Source organism: Oxyura jamaicensis, chromosome 8, assembly GCF_011077185.1.
Source record: "Oxyura jamaicensis isolate SHBP4307 breed ruddy duck chromosome 8, BPBGC_Ojam_1.0, whole genome shotgun sequence".
Lineage (NCBI taxonomy): Eukaryota > Metazoa > Chordata > Aves > Anseriformes > Anatidae > Oxyura > Oxyura jamaicensis.
This window is the reverse complement of record NC_048900.1, coordinates 30,902,731-30,926,776: the sequence shown is the minus strand read 5'-3', so window position 1 is coordinate 30,926,776 and position 24,046 is coordinate 30,902,731. Positions and strand designations below refer to the sequence as shown.

General features: G+C 43.1%; 1 protein-coding gene across 9 annotated transcripts in view; it reads right to left on the bottom strand.

The window, feature by feature from the left end:
* Positions 1-404: 404 nt before the first annotated feature.
* Positions 405-24,046, bottom strand: part of LRRC7 (leucine rich repeat containing 7) — a 171,653-nt gene continuing 148,011 nt past the window's right edge. For 5 of the 9 annotated variants that reach the window (XM_035332661.1, XM_035332657.1, XM_035332649.1 and 2 more), the window contains 9 exons: positions 23,760-23,871; positions 23,355-23,535; positions 20,695-22,375; positions 18,818-18,967; positions 14,538-14,657; positions 9,393-9,611; positions 8,101-8,193; positions 5,480-5,554; positions 405-2,598 (listed from right to left, as the gene is read on the bottom strand). In XM_035332661.1, coding sequence (XP_035188552.1) covers positions 2,491-2,598; positions 5,480-5,554; positions 8,101-8,193; positions 9,393-9,611; positions 14,538-14,657; positions 18,818-18,967; positions 20,695-22,375; positions 23,355-23,535; positions 23,760-23,871 — 2,739 coding nt within the window. In that variant the 3' untranslated portion in view covers positions 405-2,490. The remainder of the gene's footprint in view (positions 2,599-5,479; positions 5,555-8,100; positions 8,194-9,392; positions 9,612-14,537; positions 14,658-18,817; positions 18,968-20,694; positions 22,376-23,354; positions 23,536-23,759; positions 23,872-24,046) is intronic. The other 4 variants (XM_035332656.1, XM_035332653.1, XM_035332654.1 and 1 more) reach the window with 4 other exon arrangements.

Genomic DNA, 24,046 nt, shown 5'->3' with positions numbered 1-24,046 from the left:
GGTTCATTAATATTTACACTAATAAACCTAATCACTCCTGTTGATTAAAGAGAAAAGGGGAGATGCCAACGACCACAGGACGGGGAACTTACATGCAAATGTAAGTCTCACTTCCCAAGCGACTGCTAAATGAATTCCTGTGGGGAGCTGAGGGAGGGCTGCGGGCTGTGCTCTTCTGCACTGCCCCAGTGCCAGGGGCTGCCCTGACCATGCTTTGCAATCGCCGCTACAGAGGTAAAAAAAAAAAAAAAGGGAAAAAGAGTGCAAACACAATAAAAATCCTGCTGCTCCATAACACTGAGGATAGTTCCTACTCCTACCTATGATGTATGGGGTACTTCTCCTTTCCTGTGTCCATAGGTGGCCTTTATACCACCCTTTCCTCCCCAAATGTAACAAGTCTTTTTTTTTTTTTGAAGGCCTAGGAGCTTCCAGAGGGAGGCAATAATGACTGCACCAGGTTTGGGAAGGCCGAGTTCATTTGGAAACATCGTTTTGACAGTTATGGCCAGGCTGGGGGGAAGGAGGGGCTGATTATGCATTTTCCTTGTGGCTGGTGGATGGGATGAGGCCCCGGATCCCCTCGCTGTGTAGGCAGTTTCTACGAGCAGCCAGATGTGAATGCACAGAGATAATAGCTGAGTAGAGCAAGGATTCGGGGGCCTGGTCTGGCTCTCTCTCTTCCCAGTTCCTCTCCCAACACCCGAAGCCAAAGTGATAGCTGTGCATGGAATGACCCCAGCAGACTGCTCTTCCTGAACTCGTTGGGTTTTAGGGACCTGATGTAAGCCCCTAGCATGCCAAGCAGCACATGCAGCAGGGCCAAACACTGGTGTGCCTCAGTAACATCAGGGATGCATCAGGAGTGCTGCCAGCACCTCTGATAGCTCCAGTCCTCCCACTTGCTATAAACAAGACTGCAGCAAAAGTTGACAAGATGCTTTTATACCTCGACAGCAGGACGACTCGGTCCATACAGCAGGCAGGGCAGTAGACGTAAGGGCACTATTGTCTCTGGAAGTCACGTTAGTTTAATTCAAAGTATAATTACCTCAGGCATTGTGCGCTTATGGGAAGAGAAGAAAGGTTTGAGAATTTCTAGAGGTTCTTGTAAGCAGCAAAGTGACACGTCCTCTGCCATGGCCGGGCCCCTGACCGGGGCCCAGCTGCAGCCCCCTGCCCACGCTGCGGCTCTCCCTGCAGCCCACCACCATCACTGCCAGGCCGATGGCAACAGCACCCCTCGAAAACACCTCGTGGGAGGTTTCCTTCTATTTCGCCTTCTTGCTGTCAGTTACACCCATGATATACGCCTGAATTACTGAACCTGCAGCAGGTCTGCAGAGTTCTGTGCTGCCAGTGAGCTCTGTCGAGAGCAGCGCGAGGATTTTTCCCTTAAGGGTTTCACACCTCAGTGGGAAAGCTCTTCCCATGCTCCCTCAGCACCGTTCTTCTGCTCCCCCTGCGATACGTCATATCTCAGGTTAAATCTATCCCCACTCATCTTAAAGAGTCTGTTACACAAATAAAGGGTTGTATAAAGGTTAAAGCCTTACTGATAATGAACATATCGAGAAGGGGACAACAGCCTGCACCAGAGCAAGAATACGGAACACCAAAGACTGGGGGAATGGGCAGTGCAAGGGAGGGGCCTACACTTTTAAATTCAAAAGTTAAAATAATAAAATCAGCAGCAACAAAAGAAGTTTTACTGCCACCCATCATAAACGTCTTCCATTTATGAAGCGTATCTGTCTAACCTCACTGTTCGTCCATTTAGTGTGTTCACATGGAATCGACTGAAAGTGCCAAAGAAAGGAAGTTAACCAATCTCCATGTAGGTTATTTATATCTAGGTCCCAGAGTTGACAGTATCATTTATTAAGTATCTCACCCTGTATAGTGACATTTTTACTAATTAGTATGGAGCCAGCTATACACACTGCATATGTACAGGTATTTTCATAAGGCATATAATATCTTTGCATTGAAAATAAATGAACATTATTAAATTTAATTTAATATATACTTTCTTTGAGGTGTTTATGAAAATATTTTTTCTCTATATTTTTGTATGTGACATGATAGAAATATTTCATGGGAAGTACAGGTTAATATATTTTATCTTTATAAAGGCATATACAACTTTGAGGCAGTGTTTCTGATGGACAGCAGAATTCCTAAAGAATTTGTATGTGCTTCTGTGTTTTGAAATCATATGAAATTGACTTTAAGAAGTAACTTGATTAAAAAAACGCACCAATGCACAGCCAGAGGCTGACAATTAAAACTAATACATAGCCACATGAACAATATATTTATATAGTTAATATATTTTTTTTCAAGATGATTGGTACTAACATAGAGTATTATACATTTGGCACTACTGTTTGCCATTGGTCCAGCAATTGGCAAAAATTTGTTTCCTATGTATAAATCTGTTTGAACATTAGATCTGGCTAGACATATTTACTATTTATAAAAAAATATTTAGACAGTAAGCTCACGTTGAATAACTAGGTCTACTGTATTCTGGAAACTCTTCAGTAGTAATACAGCTTTCTCATGTTCCATATGTACAAAACTGTGTCCATTGGCCTGCAACGCAAAAACAAGAAGAAAAATCAAATGAGATTCTATGTAATATCTTCATTTTGGGGGTGCAAAGGGATATATGGAAACGACAAACAAGCCTAAAATAAACAACAGTCATATGATGTTTTCCTGGAAACAGGAGCTCGAGTGGTGCCGCTAAGGCACGGCCACAGCACAGGCTCGGTCTCAGACACCGCATGTATGGGGAGTGAAAAATTACTGAACAGACTGCTCTGCTTTAGTGCTAATTAAATCTTCCTGTAACTGGCTGTTAAAATGCTATTTCAAATAGTCAAACTTTAACCTAATTATCAACCGCTTACTGAGTGTGGTCAATAAGGAGACCATCCACAAACAGAGAGCAAGGCCCGGCCTTCACCAGGCACCAAACAAAGACAGCGCTCGCTGCACACACCTGCCAGTTAGCCACCCATAACAACCTCACAACTTGGGCCAAAATTACATCCCAGGACTGCCGTGGCTGTGCTGCCAACCTCACACAAGGCAGGGTGACTGCTGGGCTGCCCCTGGGCTCCCCTTCCCTCCAGAGCCCCCGGCAGAGCCCCGTCACTGACCCGTGCCCGGGGTGCCCACGCTGCAAGCACGGCAGGACCAAGGAGGTCACCGGGAGAGAGGAGCCAGGTCTCTAGCTTAGGGTAATTCCATAAGCTTACTGTGCTGTGACAATATATACATTTAGAGTTTTAAAGATTTTAACTAACATTTAGGAGTAGGTTAGTGAAGCCTTGCTGCCTCATGCGATGGCAGCAGGCAGTCGCAGAGCACCCAGAAGAGGCAGCATGCAAGCAGCAGTGAAAGCAGCTCCTGGGGATCAAGCGATGCCAGTGAGAATTAATACATTTAAGTTCACAGAACCTTGGGAACTGGATGCTGCTAGCCAAAGGCATTGCTTGCATTTGAGAAATAAAATATCCTTCATCCCTTCACACCTGTATTTCATTCCCCTGTTAATTCTTTCACGAGATTAATGACCTTCCTTTATTTGCCACAATATAAATCAGTACCTGGATATTGGTATTATGGTTGTGTAAAGGAATTGCAAAGAAAAGGAAAATGTTCCTGCTGGAGAATTTAAAATGGTGCGCTGACAGTGACAAATGAGAAACTGCTGAGACTGATCTGTGGTCCTACAAGAATGACCGAGAGCACGAAGTCAAACAAACTTCATCTGATAAGAGATTAGAAGAGTTAGGAGAGGGAAATCTGCTACTTAAAAAATGCAGCAGTACCTTAAACGTGATTATGTCAGCACAGGTAAATGCTCCTATGTCAGGAACAGAAGCTGAAATACAGGAAAACCCACCTGGATGTAAGGAGCAATGTTTTCCCTGTGAGGGTGGTTGAACTCTAAAGCAGGGGGCTGCTAGGTCCCCCTTGCTAATGACAGCAGAAGAAAACCTTTGGCATAACAAAAGCCATAAAAGAAAGAGCTCAGAGAGGTGACAGGTGCATGTCCCTCTCAGAACTGTTCCCACACAGCCCTCACAGAACCTCTCAAGAACATCCCCACTGCCTATAGTTCATTTAGCACATCTACTTTCTTTTTTTTGACTGTTTTTGAACTTACTAACAATTAATTGTGGATGTTAGAGGTGACGTTAGAGAGATGTCAGATGTTCTGCAGTGCCCAGACAGGAGGGGCTGGGGCAGTGAAGGGAAGAGGGAAGCAGGAGGGGAGAAGAAGAAAGGCTCCCAAAGATGTCTGACAATGTCCTTGGTGTGCTGATTTTCTTCATAAAGCGATGACAACACTGTTAACCTCTAACCCTTGATCAGGCCAAATGGCTTTAAAAACTCTTATAAACCTTTCAGACAACTCCAGTGACTCTTCATTTTGTCAAAAGTAATACTATTTGCTGCCAGTGGTAACACATTTTCCAGGCTTAAAAGCAAACAAACTACCTTGCAGGATGTGGCAGAAAACATTTTTTTTCAGTGTCACCACCATTTTCTGCAAAAGAGGAATTTTGGAAAGGTATTTTAGGGAACAGCCTGCCTTTCTTCTAGAACCTGAGACCTCTATTTACAAAGTTCATTTGAACACAAAATATTTGTTTCAGAAATGTAAAAGAAAACAAAAGGCTGAGGTTTCTCTGGAAGTTGTGCAGAACCCAGCAGAAGGGCTCCTTTTCATGCATGAACATTCAAAAAAGAGGCAGCAAAGGAGTGGCAAAGACAACGCCAACCACAGTTCTCTCCCAGGGTGTGACTATTTGGCTCCTTACACCAGTGTCACACCAGCTGCAAAGGTGAAAACTAGAAACACGCCTTACTGTGGCATATCCTTCTGATAGAGAAACTGCTTGAAAAGCTCCTTTCTCCCTGTGGCATCCTGCACTATTAATGCTGAAAGGCTGGATATGATGTAAGGAACATTTGTATTTTCAAGTTTAAATTGTGTCACCTGGATTTTTCCTGTGACAGACTGTAATCATTAGTCCTTTTCTGCAGTGCCATGTCCTCTCAGAAAGCTGGTGCTGGCATGAACGTACTTTATCCAGCATCCCTGGGGAGGGAGCAGAATCTGCCAAGCAAAACAAAGGCCAGCCTGGCTCCTGGCTGTGCGATGCTCCCTCAGTTCCTAATGTGCTCTCTGGGTTTAATTCAGCTCCCAGCTAGTGGTTAGGGGTTTGTCAGCCAGCACACCCCAGTGCCTCTTTTCCACATACTCGTTTGGTTTTCAAACAGCTTTGTTCCTTCCGAGACCAGCTTTCAAGAGTACTGACAACAATACAACACTCCATTATAAATCAAGTGCCGTAATACCAAAAACTGCAGTTGTTCTGAAAATAATGTTATTGTAAGGTGCAAAGATTGGCTTTATATCTCAGTTCAGTTACAAAGCAGTCAAATCCAGCCATACCTGGAGGATCTTGTCGCCAGGCTGGAGCAGGCTGGATGCTGGTCCGTCAGGCTGAACCCTAGTAACAAAGATACCCTATAAGTCAGAAGTAACAGAGGTTAGGATGCAATCACCAAGAACTAGTTCCCAAAATACAGGTGTCTCCCTAACTGCTGCTCTGGGGATCTGTATACTCTGACAATGCTCTAAACACTAAACTCCTTTTTTAATTTGTAGGTAACCAAACAATGGCAGTGACTTGTGGCAGCTCACCGTGGCCTTCAGCCAGTTACCTCCAGATACAAACATAACTGTGGGCCATTTGAAACTGAGATTCTGCTTCACAAAATAATGTGCAATTGGAATAGTTTCTGGGCACAGACAAGAGTAAAAGGATTATCAGGAGGTTAATTAAAATGGAGCAATGGTCTGTAGCAACTTCTCTTAATTCACTGTGTGAGGAAGGAATGCCTTTGAAAGGGGATAAATCATTAAATAATGAAGAATATTTCTAGATTTGGATTTAGAACTTCTGTAGAATATGTTAATAAAACCCCAAACCAAAGATTACGTCCTGGATGATGAACGCATTTGAAATATTACCCCTACAGCTCATGCAGTCCTGCACACCTGCACCCCCAGTCTCACCCTCTCTGCTGCCCTTACCCTGCTGCTGGCGGGGAGCTCCCGTAAGCAGCCTGAGGAGCGAGGCAGAGGCTACATTTTAGTCACTTACATTGCTCACATAGACACCGGGGAAATTCCCTGCTTGTTATCATGCAAATCATGCATTTGAGGGATTTTATAGCCTTCCAGAGCAAGGTACTGTCCAGTATTTCTATTCACCTCACAGAAAGCTGAGCTCCTGCGGAGCAGAGGGATGGAATTCTATCGTGCTGACATCTCATCCACACACCATTAATGTGCGATGTCAGTCTGCCATTCAAAACGACTGCTTCTGTGCTTTTTCCTGCTTTCCCTGTCCTTCCCTCTTTTCACAGCACCACCAGCACGTCATGGCAGGGGCACATCACCGCGCAGAGGAGGGCTTGCTGCCATCCCCACTGGCTTCATCTTGCAGACGGAGCAGTGCCACGTGCATGACTTAAAACCATCACAAATGGCTGGCATGTATGATGAGAGACAAGGTCACCCTCTCACCATTTCTGTGACATTTCCAACATGGTAAATCTGATTTAATGGTACGGGAAGCAATGGTTCAGTGTAATAACATAAAAGAAGTCTTTTAACTGTTAATTCTTTCAATATCACCACCCCGTCACTACCTTACATATAATTTTGCATTTCTATTACGAGTAAAATTAAGTCTATCTACAGCTATTACTGCACTGAACGTGTTACCCATGTGGGCACATTCATAGCTGGACAGAGATTCCTCTTAATAATTTCAGGCAAGTGTTAGACAATGGAAGTATAGCTTAATTCTAACGTCATACATCAAACTGAAAAAGGGACACGATGTTATAAAGTGTAATGCCAGCGTGCAGTCTCAAAAAAGGACACCAAAAATGAGCACGTTTTAAGGGCTAATCATTAAAATGCCTGATGGTATGTACATTAAAGTGAACTATGCTTTAAATTCAAAACAGGGATTATTGATGATAAAACTGAAAGAAAGTAAGATTGTGTTAGACTGATATTTTAAGGAGAATTTTACATTTTCTATTAGAATCTCTTGTAGTTGAGAATGGTGAGGAAATTATTTTTTTAATTTGCATGCAGATCTCAAATTTTGATACAAGATGAAGATTCATTTTTATTTTTGGTATTTGTCAAATATTCTCAGTGTTTTTGTAAATTATGACTGCCTCTTGAAACTGAATCCAGTATTACCAAAGAATATAAACTATAATAATACATTTAACTTAGAGGTACCCATAGTCTTCATTTTCCAACACGCTCCTGTCAGTTTTATTGCACAGAACAGAAGAACAAACAGGTCTAAGAAAGAGTTTTCTAATCCTGAAGCACTGTATAGCTGATAATCACCAGATGTTGTATTTCTATTAGTCATCCTTCCACCGACTGAAGAGATTTATCATCCTCTTAAACATGTAATTCCCAGAATGAATACTGAGTGTCCCTGGCCATCGTGTACCATAATGGTAACATTTTTAATTAACGTTACAAACTAGGAGATGCTTGTCATGGTGTTAGTAAGCCATCACTGCTTATCTCCACACCAGGTGTGGGCCAGGCCTATTTTATTTGACACCTCTGCTACAGACCCTGGTATTTCAGTTATCCAGTGAAGACAGTGCTGTTTTAGCATTCCCCAGTGACTCTAGTGACAATTTAATTAGGGCCTATACCAAGTCTCAAAAGACAAAAAGTGAAAGAGATGATAAGGCAGAAAATAATCTGAAAAATTATCGTACACATGGACTATAACCCATGTGACTTCTGGTTTGATTCTCTTGTCTTCATTAAGCAGAAAAAAAAAGGAAAAAAAAAAAAAAAAAGAAAAAAGCAAACACTGCTGCCCTAACAGAAAAATGCCAAACATGGGAAAACTTTCATTTATCACATCAGAAGTGCATAGAAATGCCATTCATGGTATCTATGGCTCCTCTATATGGCACTCTAAAATAAAGCCTATTTAGTGAGAAATTTTTACTTACCTTATCAGAAGGTTTGAATGGATTGCCTTGTCCACTTATTCCACCACTGATACTAAAACCAAGGCCAGGATTCTTCTCTATTCTCACACAAAACTAGGTTAAAAAAGATAGGGCAAGGTAAGTCAATGCCAACACTAAAGGCTATCTCAACAATGGCATCTTCTTCTCATACAGCCCCTTTTACCATTAATGAGCTGAGCTGACCCTCTCAAAAGCTGTTTAGCACAACACAATAAAAGCCAGTAGAATGCTGTTACAAAATGAAAGCATTTTAGTTGTTCTAACATGCTGCAGTGGTACTATAATATTCACAGCACTGTGTCTATTTTTTGCATATATTAAAAAAAATATTTTCAAGGAGAGAAAAAAGGACTCTTGAAAAGACAGTTCATGTTGGACAAATTTTTCACTCTCACTTGAATTTTGGGTAAATATATGCCAGTGAGAAGGGGATCTGGCCATGCATAGACTTCATCTTGTGCATTGTGTTGTTCTGCAAGGTGTCGCACAGGCAGCACCCCTGGGTGCTATGCAGGTGTCGAACAGAAGCAGTAAGTAACCTGAAGGTCTTCACACCACTGCCAGTTTTAGGGCCAGGGCCCCAGTAGCTCTGAGCACCAATGGGTTTTGCAAGTGCCTTACTACAGAAAATAGTGCTGAATCTTATCTTTTAGTCAGGGTGAATTTAAATGGCATTGGCTGACTTAATATAAAATAAAAATGACTTCAGTGCAGCTTAATGACTACTCATTGAGCCAGTCTGAACATGTACCACAAGCCACACAAGCAATTGTTTCCAGATCTCAATGGTATACTCAGAGACTTAATACAGGCTGCTACTGGCATGGATTGCCCAACATTTTACTCAGGAGAAAGGTTTACTAACGATTTTGAGCCTCACTCCTCATGTCAGGTGCCTCATACAGTTGTTGAAACCATTAAGGCCAAATATAATGGGGATAGGACCACTTAGTGAAGAAGCTCATCAGCACCCGCTACATGCGGCTCGGGGAGCTCTGAGCTAGGTTATGGGGGAATTAGTAGAAATTCAGTGTGGCCCAGTGATGTCAGCTCTGGTCAGAAACCTCGGTGCCAGACTGTTACTTGGTCAAGCCAAGAAAGAACGGTGTCAGAGCCTGGTGCTGGGAATGACAGAGGTGCTCGCCTGCCTCTGTGTACCTCACGCTGTGTGGCACATCTGCCAGGCCCTAGGCCCCCTCTTACTGCCACGCACAAGAGAGGGGAAAAAATGAAGCTTTTGTCAGTGTTAGATTATGCTCACACTTTCCTACCTGCTCCTGATAGGCGTCCGTACTCCTCTGCCCCTTGGTCTGGATGAGACACCGCCCCGTCTGAGGTGCTCGCGAGCTCTGCGAGGAGGGGATCTGGATAGGCAGTGGTGGCTGAAACTGCTGGATGGTCACCTTGTTCATGTTTCCTTCGTACTGCTGCTCGCGGCTGCGGTGCTGCAGGCTTTGCGATCCCATTAACGTCTGGATATGGCTACCTGCCTGTGGGTAACGCAACCCGTTAGGCCAGAAAGTCAGGAAGCTGCAAAGAAGCAATTATTACAACTTACGGAGTCAAGTCAAAGCAAACCTCTTAAGTCACACCAGAGGTTTGTCTTTTGACCACGACTGGAAACAACTGTGATTAAAAGCAGCAAGGATATGTACAGCACATTGGCAGCCCTAGGAGAATAAAGGGAAATTAGCCAGATAGGGTATGTTTTATGAACAGAAAATAGTTGTTTCCTCGTGTCATAACACACGATTCTGCTCCAAATATTTCTTGAACTGAAAAAATACAATAAATTGAAACAGAGTGCACACTGAAGACATTGGAATCTTTTGTTTGTTTGTTTCTGAAGCTGGTTTGGAATGGCATTTATGCCACAAATACAGATATTGTCCATTGTAGTGTGCTGTGTACAGAAAGCATGATTAATTAAATTAAACTTGTCCTAGGAACAAATGTGGTCCTTACAAAATTTAAATAATCAAATTACCAATTTCTATGATAATTTCTACCAAACTGAAACTCTAATATTTTGCAAATGTAAGTGAAATACTGAATTTACATTGGCTTGACATGATGATATTTTCATTAAAAAAGGGCAATTACTGCCATTCCTCTGTCCCCTCTGCCCCATTGCCTTCCACGTTTTCAGCGGTGATCTAACAGGCGTGATTTGTGTTTTCTGTTCTATTCCTGACATAGTGAAGATGCCTACTTGCCTATTCTTCAATACATGTTCTCTATTTAGGCATGTGAATTACATAAAGATTTGAGGCAAATCTTTGCAAATAAAAATAAGTCGAGACAATTTTATACTTTTCCTATATACAAGACTGAGAAGTTGCTTATAAATAATTGCACACAACTTAGCTGTAAGGGAAGGAGCAAAATTCCTGCTCCATTGTATGACCGAATATTACCGCCCCCATGAATTATCACTCCGGCGCATTGTTTTCAGATTACAGGCAGTCATCCACCAGCAGTTTTATTTGAAGAGCCTGAATGTGAATGAGCATTACGACTGCACATCTCCCTACCTACAAGTGGCTTTGGATGAACGGAGCTACTTAAACAGTGCCTCACATTAACACCAGCCAAGGGCACAACCACATCTCCTCATCAAAGTCTAATCCTCATTACCTTGGAACCTTTACGATGCTGGTGGAAGAGTCACCAGTGGTGAGACTGTATTTTAGACACGATTAAGTTAATACAGCAAAAGATCAAACAGTTCTTACCCGCTGGACATTCACCTGGCCTTGCAAATTATGGCAGCCAGGGCATTAGAATCATTGCATGCTGTCATTGCAAAAATACATCAGAATGGCTTTTCAAGGTTTGTCTGTGGAATACATCATCAATACAGATGCAGTTGGAGCTTGAATCACTGAACACAGAATCTCAGAAAGACACACCGTTCCTGCAATGACCACAGGCAAAACTGATCTGCTCTGACGTGTTTTTTTGCTGACAACCTTTTGACAAAGGAACTAGCCAGAACAACTAGACCACATTTCTGGCAGGTCTGTGTCTTAGTACATGAGAGGGATAGTCCCAAAGTGAGCAACAGCAGAGAAATCTGATACGTCTTGTTCCCAAATCTTCAATGCCCAAACTCCTCTGTGCTAACAGGCATTGACAAACCTACCCCTGGAAAAGCCAGGCGAAGTCAGTCTGTGCTGTGAATACCCCACTTTAGAGGTCAGAAAGATCTACTATTCTCCCAAGATCAAAAGGGAAGAAAAATGCCCAGGACAGACTTTTTGCTGTTCATTAGCTCCCCAGCAGCACCAAGCCATGCCCGCAGCAGGTCACCGAGTCTGTGTCACCCTGAGCTGCGCCGATCCACGCCAAGCAGGTGCCCGCATGCAGCAGGGCTCTGAGCTTCATCTTGTGCCAGGCTGCCATCGCAACAGGATCCCAAAAAAGCAGAATCTCATAAATTTCACTGTTCAACTCAGATAGAATCCCAGTGTACCCACCACAGCATACACAGCAGGTACATTCTGCCTCAGAGGAAGACATCTATTTCAAATACAAATAAAAGTGTGCTTTTTCACTGAAAATCCTCAAATCTTCTTTACCATCTTAAAAGACCTATGGGTTGAACAACAGTTGCTGGAAATGAAACTGAAAGATGCTCCAGCTTCTCAGTTCTGGCTAACAGATACGGTCCCAAGTCTGAAAGGGTGAGAAATGGTGACCTGGCCACTGCTGTGCGTCCCCATTTTGAGGCAGCTGCCTTGCTCCAGTTCCATAGCACACGCTTCTTCCACAGCCGCCGAGCCTGTTAGAGCCCATGCAGGGAGCTTCAGGAGTTTGTGTGGCTTCAGCCTCTGTGCGATCTGCTGTGATCTCTCAGTACCTGCAGAAGAGCCCAGCCACCAGGGTCCAAACACACATCCCAGACCTGCATAGCTCATCCTCTTCCAGGACCATCAGCATGCACCCAGGTGGGCTGAACTGATGGCCATTCTTTTTCTTCATTCTCTCTCTTCAACTCCTCTTTTTCATAAGGAGTGACTTCCAGGTTCCCTTTTGGTTGTTCTCCCCTGACACATTTCTATCCCTTCCCTTTCTTTGGAGAAGCACCTAACTCAGAATGCAGCTGACTTCTGTCTCATTGACTCAGCAGAAAAAGTGGGTCTTCCAGGAAGTATAAATACTGTAGTATTTTAATAAGTCAGTGGATTATTCAATTTAAAGATTAAAATATCCAACTTCTCCAAAGGAGAGAGAGCTCATAAATTATGGGCTGATTACATAAATGATCGTGGTTAAATTAAAATAAAACTGGCATTTAATCTCTAGTCTGAACAGCAAAGAGGACAGAAACAAGCACTCACGTAATATATAATGTAGTGACTACTGCGTAGTATTCCAACCTACCTAACATACATGAGTAGTATATGCATACTACATTAGCCTAGGTACGCAGTCTATCCCTCTATTGTACATGCTCTTTCCCTTGGAATAACAAGTCCCAAATTTTCTTCCAGTGATTTCCCAAGTACAGCTCCACCATGGCTGACTCTGCTCTGCACAGGCCCGTTCACACTGGTACTATTGTGTTACTGGAAAACCACAACATATACTACAATTTATATTTACATCATTTAATTGTTCCTTATGTTGAACTTTATTTCTATAGATTTTCCAAGTCTGACTTCAAATAATTGCAGTATTTTAATCCCCAGATGCTGGTAAACCAAGACACTCCAGGGGACTTTATTGAAAAAGATATTAGCATCGTTGTACCAACACACTGCAAACCACCTCCTGAGGATGGTGGGTAAACAACTTGCAGAATTCATTTTCTTATTCCCATTAATAGACTTTTTTTGAAGAGATCATATCGTGATTTTGTGTGTATTCGTACTGTGGCTCTTGCTGGAGGTGGATAAGCTGAAAACAGATCCTTTTCTTAGAAATGGCAATTATTTATTCTGCAGAAAAAAGCCTTTATTATGCAGACTGTTTCCCCTGATTTCATTTGTATTCTGTACTTTATTTAACATCCACCACAAAAGTTAATTATTTTCAGCTCAGTGTCCAATATTTACAGTATAATTAAATAGCTGACAGCGGATGTAACGATGGATTGCTCCACTGAGTTAAGCAGATTTCAGTACAGTTATGCAATGTTTGTACTTACCACATCTGAGCAGCGAGACTCTGAAATATTCAGAATGAAACAGAATCTGCAGTTTCTTATTATAGTACCACTGATGATGCACAAATGAAAGACATGGACTTGTATTGGATTGTGTGAATGGATACTTGCAGGCTTTATCCCAATATGTTTATGAAGATAAGGAGTAACTCCTCTTAAATATCTTATCCGGGTTTCTTGCATACCAGAGGATAAAGAAACCCTTTGAACATCTTGGCTGTGAGAGACAACTGCAGCAAACAGTGCCAAGGCTCTGTCCTCTTTACCCTCCTGCACCTCGGGTGGAGCCTCTGGGCTGCTCTAGGTACAACAGCTCGCAGCTCCCATCTTTCAGCACTCCTCCTGCATGCGTGCAAGCTATCTCATCATTACTTCTTTTGTAAAGACAAGGGCTAGTGCTCCTGAAACTGTCTTGGCTAAACAGATGTGAAGGCAGTAGGGAAATATTTGCTTCATCAGTGCTGACAGATAATTACACTGCAGAGATGATCAATGTGCACATGATGACTCATAAGACTTTACTTCATCAATGAGCAGGACCCATCTCCATACAGTTAACCATCAGTGTAATTATCATTGCTTACACATGCAGCTCCACCTTCTAAAGCTGATTGCAAACAGCTTACTTTGTCAAGATCCTTTATTCTGCAGCTTTATGATGATAATATCTAAAAAAGGCAGTTTCTCAGCCAATGAACAGAGCCAAGTCGGGCTGGGAGACAGCAGCCAGTATTTTCACAGAAACTGGCCGGATCCCAACACTGTGCCATCTACTGCCACGAGGTGCTGGAAATCAGACACCTTTCTAGTTTATCAGCAAATGGCGTGTGCTCAGGATGTCTCTGCTAAAATGTCTGTGACAATCTGGACAGTGAGCTGCTCCCCATCTCAGCACTTGTTTTGTTTTGTTTTGTTTTGTTTTTTTTTTTTCATGAACTCAAGAATTTAATTCAAAGGAAGAATTTAAATGACATATTTAGAAGACAAGAGGGGGCTGATGGCTGTCTGATACCTGCAAGAATACCCCTGCTGAAGCAGTGTGCCCACTTCACACACTAGGTGTACTACTACCATCTGCATAAATAAACACAAAAACGGGTAGCAGGAAGAAAAACATCCTTAACTCATAGCAACTGGTCCTTTAAACCTTGAGACAAAACCAAGCGTCCCCCAAACCTCCTTCCATGGATTCCCCAGGAAGGGAAGGGGACCGCAGCCATGCAGCCGCTCTGCTCGTGCCACTTACCTTCTTGGTGACGGTGTCGGGGGGCACGTCCCGCCGCCCCAGCGGGTAGGGGTTCCACTGGCCACTCACAGGCACCTCGTCCTGCCCGTTGTCCAGGATGCTGCTCTGCTGCGACGGGGTCTGTTGCAGAAACGGTAGGGCAGCCTTTAGTCACTGGCAAAAATTCTCTCTTCATGCTTATTTCAGTCACCAACCCAGTTAAAGTGCAGCACACTACTGCTAAATGGAAAGCCTCCAGATCCTACGGTATTTCATTAACACACAATCACATTGCAGTGGGACTCTCTGCAAGTTAGAGATCTCGAGAGACATACAGTGGAAATAATGAGCATAATGAATGATGAGAGAAAAGAGAAAAATCATTTAACCTAGCTCCTTATTTCAGAAAAGTAAATTTTGGTGAAGTCACATATTTAAACTTGCAGTCTGCCGCTAGTTATTTGAATGAAAAATTTCTAACTGGCCATTCAAGTATCAAAAACATTTTACTGAGCACTTGCCATGGAGATTAAATTATAGGCTCATATTTTCTTAAAATAATATTCCCCACAGCGGCAAAATTGGACCCGTGAGTACCGTGCCTCAGGCGGAGCTCTGAGTAACACGGCGTGTTGTACACTGCTCACAGACCTCTCTAGGACGTGCTGGCTTTGTTTTAGGTTAGCAGGACACCAGATGCACAACAACCAGTAATTAAACTCTTCCTGAATGTGAATGGACATAACACACATGTAACATTTCCTAAATGATCTCAATACTTTTGTCTTTTCCACTTTTCTCTCCTTCAGTCATGGTTCTCATCCCTTTTTCACTCGTTACTGTGCTCCTGGTTTCAGTACCTTTCAGGGCATGTGTACCTTTGCTGTCCCATCCAGCTTTTCTCTTATCTGTCTCTGTATAGCTGGAAATTTTCCTATTGTGGGTGTGCCTTTTGTGTCAGACCTTCCAAAATACCAGCATTATACTACCACTGACAGCATTTTACATTATACATTATTACATTATTATTATTACTTACATTATTATTTATATTACAAAAAGTCATCCTTAATTTTAATCATCATTTAAAAAAAAAAAAAAAAAAGAAAACAAGAAATCTGGTATTATAATTCTCTCATCATTCAAGAAGTCCTCCAGAAAAAAATCAGGAAAGCTGTGTTTTTCCTCGTATTAAAAGTGCTGCAAACATTTCCCCTGTTGAAAGCACAGACCTCCCCTTCAGGCTCTCTTTGCACATCCCAAGAAGGGAAAAATGAGGCCAACCTCAGCACTTTTTCCACTGGTGACCCCTCACAGCTCAGCAGCCCCTGTCCTAGTGCCTGACACCGCAGTGCCGCTCTCTGGCAGCACGAAGCTCCCTAACGCTGGCTAATGTGGGCCCAGAGCTCGGCAGCGCAGGGACAAATGGGTTTGGAAGAAGGGCTGCCCGAGTGGGGGCCAGTTTGGGCCACGGGTGGGACTTGGTGCCTTGGATCAGCCTCTCTGCCCTGTTTGCTGCACGACCCTACGTCCTCATCCAAAGGGGGCACATCAGCTGAGAGCCGGGCAGCAAAGGTCTAAAACAACGAAGCACTGTCGCAAAAATCCGTGCTCTGAGGAGTGACAAAAAACAAAGGCAAAGAAAGGAAAAAGAAAGGAGATCATCTGTGTGCCATGGGTCGGCCTTCCAGAGCCACCACAGGCTGGGCTGGAAATGTGGTTGCCTCCCTGCGAGGAGAGCTGATGAAGCACATTACGTGCCCGCAGCCACGCAGACACCGAGGGATTGTGCGGAGGCAGCTTCCTACGAGCACTTGTGGTTTTTCTCCCAAGTGATGCATGGGAATACGCTGATTACTCCTGAAGGGAGGGGGTGCTGTACGCTTCTGAGACTGAAATGCACCAAACCGCAAACTTTTAAAAGAATTGTGACACGGATGCCAACAATTCAAAGCAATCTTCTGAAAAGTGGTTCTTTTGTTACCGCAGACAATGCTGGGCCTTTTTGATAAGCGACTGACTAATCTGCAGAGGTGAGTTAACACTCAGAAAGGAACAAAAATATAGAGGATGCTTTCTGAATAAAAAGGAAAATTCTGTGATCAGTTTTCATTTTCATTTTCTGCAGCAAAACAAATTCATTTACTTGCAGTATCATTCATTTACAGAGCTTGGATGGACTGCAAACCAGTAAAAACTACGTGCTTTTTATGTCTAGGTAAATAAGGAAAAGCAGCAGTTCAACATTTTATGCATGCAATAGACTCATTGTAATAAAGTTTCCCAGTTTAAGTAATTCGTATACTTGATTTCCTGATCTTCCACTGGACAACTAGACCCCACTCATTACTCTCCTGAATCGAGGCCACAAGAAAGGGGGAGAAGAGGAAAATTTGAAGCTGCTGTGGCCTGGATTCATTGAGAAATGCAAAATGCTTTAGAACATGTGAAGGAATAAAACTGATCAACAATGAACATTCAAATTATTTCTTCAGCAATAGTTTTACCCCACTTCCCAAACAGTACAGAAAGAGAACACACCCCCTTCATGCATTTCAGCATCATATTTTATATGGATATGTAGCAATGAAATGCCGGTGAAATATAAAGCAGAATAAATTCACATAAGGCCACACAAAAACATGTCCAGTTTCATGAAGTTTCATGCCCTAACCGTTTTCATGAAGTTCCTCATATATCCATATTTTAATGTCCGTATTTATTTATACTTTAAAACTGTGAAGTGTGTAGGACCTTATTCTTAAATGTGTGTACAAAAATACTCCCAATGTTTGGAGCTATTGTCGAATGAACGCCTTTCAAGACCTTGTGACAATAATTCCTATAGACCCAAATAGACAAACAAATTCTTTGAAAGAAAAAAACAACATGACCAACACCGGAAAGCTGTCTACGTCCAAACAAACACACAGCTCAGATTTGACCTAGGTGTCATTAACTGAACAACAACGGAGAAGCACACACTAACACTTGGACTTCAGTCCAGGGACAGCTGAATGGGAGCTGCGAATGGAGGTAACAGAGTATGGAAAGTTACTGCAGGAGAAACCTGACAGGGATCTATGTGTAGTGTGTGTGTGTGCATTGTTAAACTGCCACAAGTTTGTTGAGAATCCAGTGTGCTGTGTATACCTGCATTAGCTAAGAAATACTACTTCCTGCCCTCCGGCCAGCAAGCGCAATCTGGTCATGCTGCTGCCCCTAAATTCTCTTACTTTTGTATGCAGGGTTAGATCTAAACTCTTACACTGGGCACTGAAACCTCCTTTGGGAGCTCACCCTGGCCTGGCACAGCACCAGCTGGCTCAGGCCAAACGTGCCTGCGGCCAGCCCGGCAATTAGCAGCACAGATGATGGCATTTCAGTGCCTGGATCCATGCTCTGTGACCATGTAATTACTTACAGAGATGCAGCTAATTTGTACCAACAGCTACTGCTGCTAATGCAGAAAGGCACAGAGCGATGCTCGCTGTGCTGCTTCTAGCACTGCCGTGGTGCCAGTGGCCTTACGCACCGTCCCCACAGCACATGCGTGGCACCTGGCTGATGCTGCAACTCCGGCATGGCCATGCACAACTGGGAGTATGGGTTCAGTATCTCCTCCCTGATATGCAGATATTTCAGCAATGTCCCTCTCTGGCCTGCTGTATGTGCTTTTCCTACCAAACCTTTGCTTGTGTATAATCGTGTATGTATGTACTTATCAACAATATATCATCCATAGCTTAAAAATAGGAAAAAAAAAAAAAAAAAAAAAAAAAAAGATGAAGAAAAATATTTCTGTGGGCATTCCTCAAACAAAAGTTTAACATTAGTTTAAGTGTGCTAGGCACCTACTCATAACATATCAGCCATTACAGCGTACTCAATTAATGTCCAAATGTTCAAATGCCCATCTCCTGGAGACTATTTAACTGCATGTCAAACATTTCTACATCAATTTTTCTTTTCTTTTTTTTTTTTTTTTTTTTTTTAAGGTTAAATAGTAACAAAACAAAACGTTCTTCATTCCTATGCACAGATTAAGTCATTTACAAAATATAATGATTGCGTCAATCTAACACAAGAGCAGAAAGCAGTAATGACAGCCATGTGAGCTACTTAATCCAAAAAGCAAGATTCTGAAAAGATTCCAGGAAAACTGTGTTACTATCATCTTTGCTTTTTGGATTGTTTATAGTATAAGCATGAACTATAGGCAAAAGCTAAACCAGGAAAAAGCAAGGAGTATTATTAATTTATTTCGTAATGCTGGTATATGCTGGCTATCCCATACTTACTTTCGGTAGAGGTAGCTCTTGAAGCATTTGGCTTTCAAATTTAGATTTAGTCTGCAAGTTTAAAGTCATGCTTCTGCCGGCATGCATTGCTGAAAACCCTCCAGAGTGCAGCATGCCAAGGCTAACTGTGTTGTGTTTGTAAGCAGCGGTCTGAGTAGAGGAAACAACCACGTGACAGGATATGAACACACATGCTCCTTGAATCAAGTATCACACATATATGGTTAATTTCACAAAGTTTTAGTTTAAGCAAACAAACAGTACCAAGAAATAAATAGCTTTTTGATGCATGCACTGAGTCACACGGAAGCAAATACATTGCTAGTTATACATAAAATGGATACCATAAAAGACTTCAACGCTGACAGCAGATGAAATATGTTATCTGTATTCTGAAAACTGTAGCATATAACATGGTACAAGTCTTTATTTTGCAAATATGGCCAAATTTTGGTATGTCTGCACAACCACGGAAGGGCCAGAAAACATATCTAGCATAAAGGAGTATCAATGTCAGAGAACAAACCCTCCGCACCAAGACCCTACACTGCTGTGAGCGCTCGGTGGGAGCTCCCAGGTCCCCCGGGGCAAGCCCCTGGGGGCAGCACAGCACGGCACGGCCTGGCACGGCAGCCTGAGCAAGACAGTGCCCAGGTATTCATTCCCTGGGCAGCCCCTGCACCAGGCAGCCCAACTTTGTGGAGCTTTGCTGGTCTGTGCCGCAAACAGCTGGAGGCCGGCTCTCTGCCTCTGCAGGGATCACTGGGAACTCGACTTAACCACCACTGTCAGATTCCCACGAATTAAAATATTTCTTAGGCACATACACATTGTAAACTACATGTAAAGATGTTTCTAAAACATCTGGGAAGTGTTTCTACCAGATACTTCTCTACTTGGCTTCTCTATTTCGGCTAGGTATTACGCATATTCCCATCAGTTTCACATAACTCAAGGAAATCAGCTGAAGTAAGAAAAAAGCTTCAGCCTTCAAGCCAATTTGTAAAGTTTACCCATTTGATCCTTAATGGTATTTTAGTATGCATCATGTTGAGCAATTGGGAGGTATTATAAGTATATTAACACCAAACTCATGAATATCTAGCATAAAATACGTATATGGACACATTTTGCAAATAACTTATGCATTAGACCATGGTAACTTTTCACAATCACTTGAGATTATGAAGTAAATCCAGATTCATGAAGTAGGCCACTAGTCAAAATCATTATAGAAGTCATGCACTGTAGTACTTGTATTATGTTTTGTATTTATGTTTTGAGGGTAAATAAGCACAACTTTCTATTGCTAAAAGGAGTAATAATCATATTCCTTGTTAAAAACAGTGGCAATCAATATCCAGTAATATTTCTCACTGTTAAGAGAGAGCTTTAGATCCCCTCCACTAAGAGCAATATGGGAGCTAAAACACTTTTTTTAAAAAACAAAACAAAACAAAACTTTTTATCTGTGGTGTTTTCATTTCTTTTGTTTTTCTGCAAAGCTGTATCCAGCATCTTCTAATGCTCTCAAATCATTACTGAAGTGGTGGACTTCAGCAGCATGTTCACATCTGCTGATAAAGAGAGATTTTTACTTTTTTTTTTTTTTTTTTTTTTTTTTTTTTACTTCAGGCAGTGCTGCGACAGGCACTGCAAAACCCGCCTGGAGGCCGTGTGCCAGCCTCTGCTGCCTGGGAATGCCTCACTCCAGCTGCTTTGTGCACCCACAGACACCTTTGCAGGCCAGTTCCTCTGACACCAATGCAGGAATTTCGTTACTGGGAATTCTGGTGGTTACCACTGTACGTGCAAATAGTTTGAAATACCAAAACACACAACTAAAGGCATTAATTGCAGAGAAATGCCAAACATACCCTGTCTAACCTTCTAGCTTCTATATGTCTAAGTAGCTGTTGTCTCCAGTCAGCAGGCATTTTAGCACAGCTCTCATTTCCCTTCACAGGGGTAGGCCTTGTCTTTATATCACTGTTATCGGAAGGCTTGTCGCCATAGTTACCCAAGTTATAGTCTGACGGTATCTTTTCCAGCAGAGCTGCCATTGTAGGCCTCGCTGAAACTGGCCTGGTTTGAGAGGTACCATAACTCTCTGTACTGTAGCTTCTTGCAGACAACGGCCTCCTTTGTGTAAGGCTTTTAACAGGAAAGCTGCCAGTCTGGGCTTTCACTTCTTGGTAGGAAGGATGCTCGTCTTCGTACCTGCCATTCCTCTTGAGGAACTGAGACTCGGAGACCGAGATGCTGCTTTGGCGCTCCACAGCTCCTCGGTACGGAGGCCTGCCATACCTATCGCCTGGGGGCAGCTCATGGGGCTCACTGACCCTCCTGAACATAGACATCTCGGTGGAACTGGCCAACGAATCCGCTCTCCTCAAGAAGCCCGGCCGAGAGCCCTGGCTCACGAAGGGGGCACTGACGGCCTCCTCGTTGACCGACGGCTGGGAGAAGGAGAACATGTGCTCCACAGGGGGGTAGCCGCGGTAGGCCCTCGGGCTGACCAGCTCCTGGGGCAGGTTTTTACTCTGCTGGGGAATGTACTCGGGGTTGAGCTGGAAAGGTGGTGGTAACCTCTTCTCGGCTGTGACCTCCACTGCTCCCTGCGGGTTGAAGCTTTGGTCAAACTGGTAGACCTTCTTTGTCACGGACGACTTCTGCTGCGGCTGCACCTTGACGCTGCCGTAGGTCAGCAGCTCGTCATCCAGCATGGGGACCGACTGGCTGCGGGACATGCTCAACATGCCGTGCTCCGGGCCCAGGAGCTTGTCCACCCTCTCGTGGGCTCCTACAGTATCGTTACCAGATGCATAGTTTTCTAAAGGTATATTATAAACTTTGTACGTTCCAATGTCTATCTCATCGATACTTTGTGACTTCTTAAATTTGTTAGTTTTTAAATCCCTCATCATTGGAGACAGCCTTTCTGTGCTCTTGCTGATCGAAATAACACTTTTAGAAGGGTCTGGGCGACAGTGAATATGTGAAAAGACATTTGTGAGACTTCTGTTAGCATTTGAATCGTGATATTCCCATGCTATTCCTGGAGTGAAAGTGCTAGATAATTCAGGAGACTCTTTGATATGATCTTTCCGCTCAGGCAAAGGGCTGGTGGTGGGGGTGTTTTCCAGTTTGGAAGGAAAAGCTGTCCTGTCTTCAAAAGGACTAGGGGTTCTGGTCCAATTTTGCCAAGGATTGGGAGGAGGCACTTCAGATTCGTGTGTGTTTCTGAGCGTCGGCTGCTCCAGCTCCAGAGGAATGCCAACTATCCTGTCTTGTCTAATTAACGGCCTGCGCCCATGCGCAGATGTGCTTCTAGATTTCGTGCTTAGGAGAGGGTTAGCACTAGGGTTCTCCACTGAGCTCTCCTCTGCAACGAAGCCGGTGTTATCGTAGTGCGAGCTATCATTCCAGCTGTCGGTGAAGGTGTCGCTCAGGGGACGCCTGTCGTTGCGCTGTGGCAGGTTTCCTGCCGGAGCAGATTCCCGCTGGCTCAGTAATGGCTTTGTTTCAAGGGGCTGTGGAAATGACTGCGCCAGCCTGCTGAAATAAAACAAAATTAAATACGGTTAAATGCCCTCTATTAGAGCACAGAAACAGTCAGCAGAAAGACAAACTGATAAAGCAATTTAATATTCTTCCTTCCATATTCAGGCTTTGGGATCGTACTATGAGATGTGTACTTTTGTCACTGAGCTGGCATGAGTGTCTGCAGCAGTTCATTGCACTGGAGCACAGATGTTTCAAGTATGTACACAGGGAAAATAAGAAGTGAGTCAGAAGTCCTGGATGGCTCAACACCAAGTTCATATATAAATCCAGCTGAACATATTTTCTTACTGTAAAAATAACCTTCTATGAGTTGCAAAGTATTTTTATTTTATTTTTTTTTTTAAGCAAAACTACCAGATGCAGCTTGTGCATCTTCTCACCACCAAGATGCTATGTATCTCCGGTAAGCAGGCTCCAGCCTCTATTCATGGGGAAGAGCCTGTGCATTTCTTAAGACGGAGCTACATTTACATGACTTACAGCAGGAACAGGCAGGGCAGAGAGTTCCATGTATGGTACAAGGGTGCTTGCAGGTTGCTGATGGCCAGTGCAGATTACAGCTTTCAATGAACTCTATTGCAATTGGAGGCCCAGGGCAGAGTGATGCTCAGGACAGCATGAATACAAGACACATGCACTCTGTTAGCCACACTAAACTATAGCCAGCTGCAGCTCCGGACCACAGAGAACAGAATAATTGCAGCTCAATTACTAGTTGCTTTTAATGCATGGCTATAGCACATAGTTGAAAAGAAAGCTGTAGAATTACTGACATTTACAGAGTAAGAATGGGTGGCCAACTCTCCACAGCCTGGGCTGTGTATAGCTATGTACACCTCAGGATAATTGGGGTAAAATGTTATGATTTTGATCTGAATAACTTAACAGACAGTACACAATTACTTTGAGTGCATATGATAACATGAGACAAAAAGCAGTTGGAAGCTGTGTTAAAGAAAGAGGATCACACCTGTTTCCCCACAAAGAGTTATTCACTGCGTCTTTAGCTGTTGTCTGCAAGGACCCCATTTTAACATGCGCATTGGAGGACCCTGAGGAAGCCTGGGAAGGGGAATAGTCTGAGTAAGTGCCTGAGGAAACGCTGTTATTCAGACAATGGATCTTATCTGCTTCAGACTCATCTGTCGACTCTGAAACAAAACACAGCAAATGTTTTCAGGAGGTGGTGTTTGGAAACTAAACTCCAGAAAAAATGCATTGTCCAATAGATACTACGCATACATATGTGTGTGTGTGCACAAATAAATACACAATATGTTTTAAAATCAGAGAAGTGCAGAATACGTTAAGTAACACGTCTATCTATGTGCATTACATATGCTTCCATCTAGCAGGCTGTAAGTCAAGTTAGTACCTTTCTTCTCTTTACCCAGAAGAACAAGCTTGGGTGGGTACAACGGAGTCTCTGGTATGGAAGGACGAAGTTCACCTATCCTCATCTCACTGGCAGGATGTCCAAAGGCATCCTGAGGAATACAATAACGTAGAGTAAACACAGGAAACAGAAACCACTTCAAACTGCAACGAACAAACATTTCAAAGCCTTCTTTTCATGAATGTGACAACACACCGAAACCCCACCATACAGGCAGAGATTTTCTAATTATGATGATTTGTCAGCTGAAAATTCTAATTAGTCCT